Source organism: Agrilus planipennis, unplaced genomic scaffold, assembly GCF_000699045.2.
Source record: "Agrilus planipennis isolate EAB-ADULT unplaced genomic scaffold, Apla_2.0 scaffold82, whole genome shotgun sequence".
NCBI lineage: Eukaryota > Metazoa > Arthropoda > Insecta > Coleoptera > Buprestidae > Agrilus > Agrilus planipennis.
The window spans coordinates 489,356-495,953 of NW_020442454.1; the positions used below are offsets into that span (position 1 = coordinate 489,356).

The window sequence follows — 6,598 nt, forward strand, 5'->3', positions numbered from 1 at the left end:
TTTTTCAATTGTTTTAATTATGTTTTATGTATTGTTTTATATTTTTTCAGTGCTCTGTTTCTTGTGAGAGAAGGGATTCACGAAGAAAAAAATTTCTAGGGTCCCAATATTCGTTCCTGTGTATAAGTACATGATTCCTTACTTTTTTTATTTATAATGTATTTGTAAAGTAATAGGATTACGAAATATTTTTTAATAAAAGCATAACCTAAATAATATCTATATCGCTACTTATGATCGTTTTTAGAGTTCCGTACCTCAAAAAGATCGTCACTTTGTCCTTCGTCTGTCTGTCTGCTCTGTACTATCTACTCATAGAAGCGAGATGTCTTATAGCAAAAGTAAAAGGGAAATATACGAAAACAGTAAATTTGTAGTTTTATCACAAAAAAATAAGTTTAGAATTCTTTTTGGGTTTCCGTTCAAACAACCAATACCTTACCCTAGGCTCTTTCTTACTGTACAAGACAAAGTTAAAAATCTGAGGACGACACCTTAGACGTCGAAAAGCATAATGGGTTTCTAAACGTTTTTTGGGTTTTATTTTAGTGTTTATTCAAAATGTGGCCAGATTATTTGATTAATTTTCCCCAATAATCATACTGTCTAGAATAAGTTAACTGTCATTTTTAAATTTGACACAGCGTTTTATGAAATCTTACAAACGACGCGGTAAACGCCACCTGTAGTAGAATGCTAAATTTGTTGAAATTCAATATATTCAACAAGTTACGTTTACATAGATGGATATCTACTTGCTGAACTCAAGATAGCAGGTAGAATTGGTCTCTGTTATGCGACGTGCTGATGGGATCCAACAAGATCGAAATCGCGATCTGCATCTGGCAGTTCCGATATAATATTGACCACTACAAACTTCTATGTTCCACTAATAATAAATAATTTAATAAGTATAATAAAAAAACTATCTAATAAAAATTGGTAATTAAGATTGAATAGAGATAGGTCGTTTGTTCTAATTTGTATTACTTATTGATTACTGTACTAAATTACGTATTATTTCAATACAGTTCTTGTCATGGGAGGGAGCGGGGGTTCAATCCTCAACTCATGCGTGGTTACGCCACTGAAAGATGCACTTACACCATAGAAGAATTCGGTCGTGCTTTAAGTCTCTTTATGCAACAACGAAGACCGTTTACAATAGATACCTACCCAGGTATACATCTGTCGGAGGTCAAGTATTTTTATTACCTCCGCTAAAGGCTTTCCGAAGAAATCCTACCAAGTCATTCGACTGTTATTAATTTAAACTCATTTAGTATCATAAATTAAACCACGTAAATAAATTATAAGCCGAAAAAGGCATTTTTCTCTTACCATGTATCCTCCTTATCAATAAGGATTAGACTATAATAGATACAATGCTAAATAACACCCAACTTACTTCGCAGTATTTGTAACCGTTTTAACAGTAGGCATCGATTAACTTAAGACAAACACTTTTTTAAGTTATCTACGTACATCCCTTGACCCTAATTCATATCATGATTACCGATTAGGTAATGAACTGAAGAGTACACTTAATTTTTGTGATAGGCTCAACTAATAGTTCATGATGTATTTTTGGAAATGCTTTGTTGTATAAATAGAAATAGCAACCTATTCTTGTCATCATCATCATAAGGTCGTCAGTCCTAAGACTTGTTCGACACATACCTCCACACTTTCCTATCTTGAGCTAATTTCCGCATTTCCCTAAAACTAGAACAACCCACATCCCTAACTATTTGCGAACAGTAATCTAATCTAGGTCTACCTCTACCCCTCGTAACTCCCGTTTCTGCCTCTAATATAAATAATAATAAAAGGGTTGGACATTTTTCGGAAACTCTTAATATCTTAAATTTCTAGCAGATAGATAGATAGGTACCTACATACCTTCGAACACACTTATCTATATATGTATGTACATGTTTTATGTATAACTACCACAGCTGATTCAAGAAGAACGTGTTCTTGTCCAGATACCTATGCAGGGTAACGAGCACAAAATTATACAACGGAGTACCAATATTTGATTGATTTCTTTTTATTCATTGACTGTACCTAATTGCAATGTCTGTACAAACCCTACGTTAGTACTTGGCAGCGATATGAACATGTGCTTACTAAAGATACACCTGCAAACTTATATGTTTTTTTAAATAAAAATAATACGTATCATAAATGTTTTGATAATAAAAGATCAATTATCTTTTCATTAAGTATCCGGCTGATGTTATTTAATTAATATTAGACAACACAATTTATGCAGTTGCTACATTTGTTTTGGTAAACTTCATTTTATATTCAAAACAGGTATGTAAGTACACAATTTAAACATCGTTTAAAAGTTGAGATTTTAAAAAATTAAATTACCTTGTGGCTTATCCAAGGGTTGCACACTCACATTTCGCATTTCAAAAAATGCCTTCACTTTCTCACAACTTTGATCTAAATCCTTATTATTTCGTTTAGAGCGCGTTTTTTCCACATTTCTGGTTGACACTGTACCGAAACACACGAGAACGAACGCAAAAACTAAAAAAACACACCGAGAATGCATGACTATTTTGAATAGTTCGCGGTACAAGGCAGACGACGCAATGAGTTTTCAATCAAGCCAAGCGCTTTACGGCCGTACGTTACCTACCGCCACTCGAAGCACACTGAACTGAAAAATGCCGAAAATCCTGTTTGCTGTTTCAGTTCGGCTGTGAACAGATGGGACTGCTTGACGACGGCCTGCGTGCGCAAAACCAACGTTACTTGGTTACTTCTAAAAACAGTTCATTCAACAATATTCGTTTAAATAACCGTCTACTCCTTAAATTAGGCAACATTTCTTACATACGGAACGATTACAACAAATTGCAATTATAAATCACAATTTGATTGGAAGATTTCGAAGTTAAAGTAAAACATAAGAAAACATTAATTGGCTGCTTAGTTACTCAAACTACCTAACTTTGAATAACATTTAGGTAAACTTAAGTGATGATTCTTTGTAAATGACTCTTTTACTCTACCTTTAGGAAACCATTTTATTTTTTTCAATTGTTAAATATTTCAAATCCGTTTCGTTTGCTTTCATCACTATGATTCGTGAATATGCATCTTTCAAGTTAGTTTGTGTGTGACAAAAATTACCTACATCTCCCTAGTAAGAAGGAAGACCAGATTTTTTAGATCTAAAGAAGAAAAAGGAGGATTTTGATTCAATTGAATAATCCAGAGCGTTTCATCGGCCAAGTTTCTACCGATCGCGAGCAACCGCAACAAACCTATATCTTTGGAAAGCTTTCCAAGAAAGAAGAAAGAATCTGACCTCAATGAAGAGTTTAATAAAATTTTCTGTTTCTATGGATCGTAAATAACCCCAGCATGTCGTATATCATTGAAAAACTAGATGAAAGAAGAACGAATTCGATGACATTAACGGATTTCATCAAATTTTCTGGAACTAAAAGAAGATAGAAAGGAGAAACTTAAAAGCTGAAATTGACATTCTATGGGAATATCTCGTGGTCCATCTATCTGAAGCAGTTTAGAGCAGCGAGAGAGGCAAACGCATGGACCAATGGGAGAGGAAAATGCTTTATGCTCCTTGATAACCCTCTGTCCGGGTACGTCTACTATGATCTCCAGGATTTCCACCGTTATCCAGTCGGGACCCGGGTGCCTTTCCCTTTTTGAACTTTGTTAGCGTCGACTTCACCTCGCCAACGTGTATTGGTGTGTCCGCCTCATTTTAGAGTTCCTTCCGCCATCACTTACGTGTGTGCTCCGGAAAGAGACGCTTGGCTTCCTGTATTTGTTGTTCCGTATTCATGACTACCCTATGTGTGGTTTGCAGATTCTTAACAGCCCACTGATAAGCGTCTCCCCAAGGATTCAGCTCCAGACAGTCTAGGAATACTTTCCAATTGCTCCATTTAGCTTGTCTAATCGTCCACTTCAGGATTTTCTTCTGTGTCTCCGCTCCTAGGACGCTGGACTCTTCTTCACAGAGAGCTACATTTCGCTGTTTGAGCTGCGATGTCAGCATTCCACCAAAATTTAGACTTTCCTTCCCACCGCCTATTTGATGGGGAAGGGAACGTCTGACGACATGCTTCTTTCATAATGCGGGGTAGAACCGTGAGATCGCCCTGACTACTCTCTACTCAAACCTGTTTCTGAAGCGCTAGTCTAAACTGTTTCAGGAGCTTATGCGTCGTTCTATATACCGTCCTGTCTTTCCTTACTGTTGACTCCTTACGGTGCTTCACGTCACCAGTGATTGTCACGCAGATTTTGGTGGTGGTTGCTGTGTCAATGTCCAAGACTTGCCATTCCGTAAGCCAATTAGTCCAGAGCCTCACTGTCCAGCTGATGTCCACAATAAAGAACCTCGGGTCCCAGCAAAAGGTAGGTCGGATTCCCCTGTATGAAGAAATATGCCGTCCACATCAAGAATGAGGTCTTCTATCAAAGCTCCTTTTATGTCGGTGGAGGGTGAACCCTATAGAACCCAGTGCCTACTGAAGTTCCGATCCACCACCACCGCTCCCTTCGTGGATTGAATCGTCCTTTCCAGCCTGCTTAAGAAGAGCTTAAAAAGTCTTCAAGCGAACTGTTGGGTGAAAAGTGGAAGACAACGACTCTCAATTGTTAGCTGACTACGTCACGCCAAAAGCGATCCTCCGCCGCCCCGTGGTGGCTCCGAGTTGTAATTGGGAGGTTCCGTAATTGGGAAAATCGTCACATCCATGTTTTCATCGTATGTCTAACCTCTCTTCTATAAGAATCTTTTGGTTGACTCAGAGACTAAAAGCACATCACAATCCCTTTCTGTGGCAACTTGTTCCAATATCTCCATTGCCTCTTACCTCTTGTTGACGATTAATTGCAGTATTCTTACCGGAATGGCTAACTTCACTTCCTTGTACTTTCTCACGGGACCCCTTGATTTTATTCACCACATGCCTATAGGTCTGGCAGCGCCAGAGCAACAGTTACAGCATTTCCTCGTTGAAGAACAGTCATGCGCCTCGTGATCTAACCCTCCACGATTCAGGTACTTTCTCTTTTTTGGTTCTTTAGCAGTACACACGCCCGCCCAAACTCCTAACATCTGTAACAGGAACCTGCTCCTGGTCATCTCTCAGTCCTACGACCGACCAAAGCTCACCCTTTTCGACCTTCAGGGTTTTACTCCAATACTTGGTCGATCTCTGCAGGGGTTATTGTACATCCTGATGTGAATTGTGATCTTGGGGATCTCATCATGTATATTTTTTTGGGAATTTTTCGAGATCTTGCCCTAGGCGAGTTGCCTTCTCTACGGCTGATGAGCCTCGCCTGCCTAGGTTGGTCGCCTATCCCCAAGCTGACACCAACATCCAGTTTTGTTCCATGCTCAAAAAAAAACTGGTGTCCGCCATATCTGGGGAGCATTCTCCTAACCGCCACCTGGAGACGCGCCCGATAGGGAACTGGAAATCCCCTTCGACTATTCAAGACCTAGAAAGGACAGATTGCACCTTGGCTACGGTGACTACAGCAATACGAGTTCGACATCAAGCATCTCCCAGCGAACAATAAAAGTTATACAGAAAACTTCATAAAATAATAGTCCGCTATGAATTCAAGGTCACCAATTTGACTTGGAAAATATTGATTTATTCTGCAATAACTATATTTTACTATTCATTTTATTGTTATTTTAGCCATGTAAAGGTTTAATAGATTTTTAGTGTGAAGATGTTGACCTTGAATTCATATGGATCGCAGTGCTCTTTACTGTTTTATTAAATTTTCACTAGTATAGGATAGAAAACGCTTTCTATGCTATAAATTAATTTGACACATTTAAAATCCCTTAATTTACTTTACAATAAAATGAAAAATAGAACGTGCATTATTAACATGCGAAAACAGATTAAAAAAATCAATATTTTTCAAGTCAATTTGGTAACTTTGAATTTACAGTGATCGCAGCTCTATTATTTTATTAAATTTTTGGAACAAATTTTATACATATTGACTCCTTATCTATAGTCTGTATAAGTCAAATACAATAGATATCAATTACAAAATGTAAGCAACTCCTTGTCTACGCGCACTGCCTTACTGCGCAGCAAACCACCTAGTAGTCTGGCACACACAAAAACACAAATCACAAATTGCTGATGCTCGTGCCATGCATTAAAGTTCCTTATGTGGCTGCTATCTTTGGTCTTCTTGAATTGAATTAATGCATTTCATTGTTAAATATACACCTCAGGATATTATCCATAGATAAATATTCAACGTTTACGTATACGGTTAATGAGCCACATTCACAAATTAAATGTTTCTCATTAAATTATCTATTATCAAATCTCCCGCGCATTTACTTGAAGAGGTTAAGTTTCGAAGTGTTTGATTTTTTTGTCGGCTTATTTTTTAACTGAATTCATTTAATCTTTTTTTATATTCGACTTAATAATTCTCCCATATTGTAATAAAATAGTAATTTAAAATATACAAAATAAGTAACGTTTGTGGGTTTTTTGCGTTAATGCTAAAATGGCTCGCAGGAATTACGATGCAGACAGAGGTATTTGCCTAT

At 37.4% G+C, this 6,598-nt stretch overlaps 2 protein-coding genes across 2 annotated transcripts in view; one reads left to right on the forward strand and one right to left on the reverse strand.

The window, feature by feature from the left end:
• LOC108739379 (division abnormally delayed protein) overlaps window positions 1-2,700 on the reverse strand; it is a 454,546-nt gene extending 451,846 nt beyond the window's left edge. Inside the window, exon 1 of the mRNA XM_025980560.1 lies at window positions 2,383-2,700. Coding sequence (XP_025836345.1) covers window positions 2,383-2,569 — 187 coding nt within the window. The 5' untranslated portion in view covers window positions 2,570-2,700. The remainder of the gene's footprint in view (window positions 1-2,382) is intronic.
• A 1,620-nt stretch (window positions 2,701-4,320) lies between these two features.
• The window catches only part of LOC108736547 (DNA replication licensing factor Mcm7-like), a 23,333-nt gene continuing 21,055 nt past the window's right edge, over window positions 4,321-6,598 (forward strand). Inside the window, exons 1-3 of the mRNA XM_025980561.1 lie at window positions 4,321-4,413; window positions 5,129-5,274; window positions 5,313-5,538. Coding sequence (XP_025836346.1) covers window positions 4,321-4,413; window positions 5,129-5,274; window positions 5,313-5,538 — 465 coding nt within the window. The remainder of the gene's footprint in view (window positions 4,414-5,128; window positions 5,275-5,312; window positions 5,539-6,598) is intronic.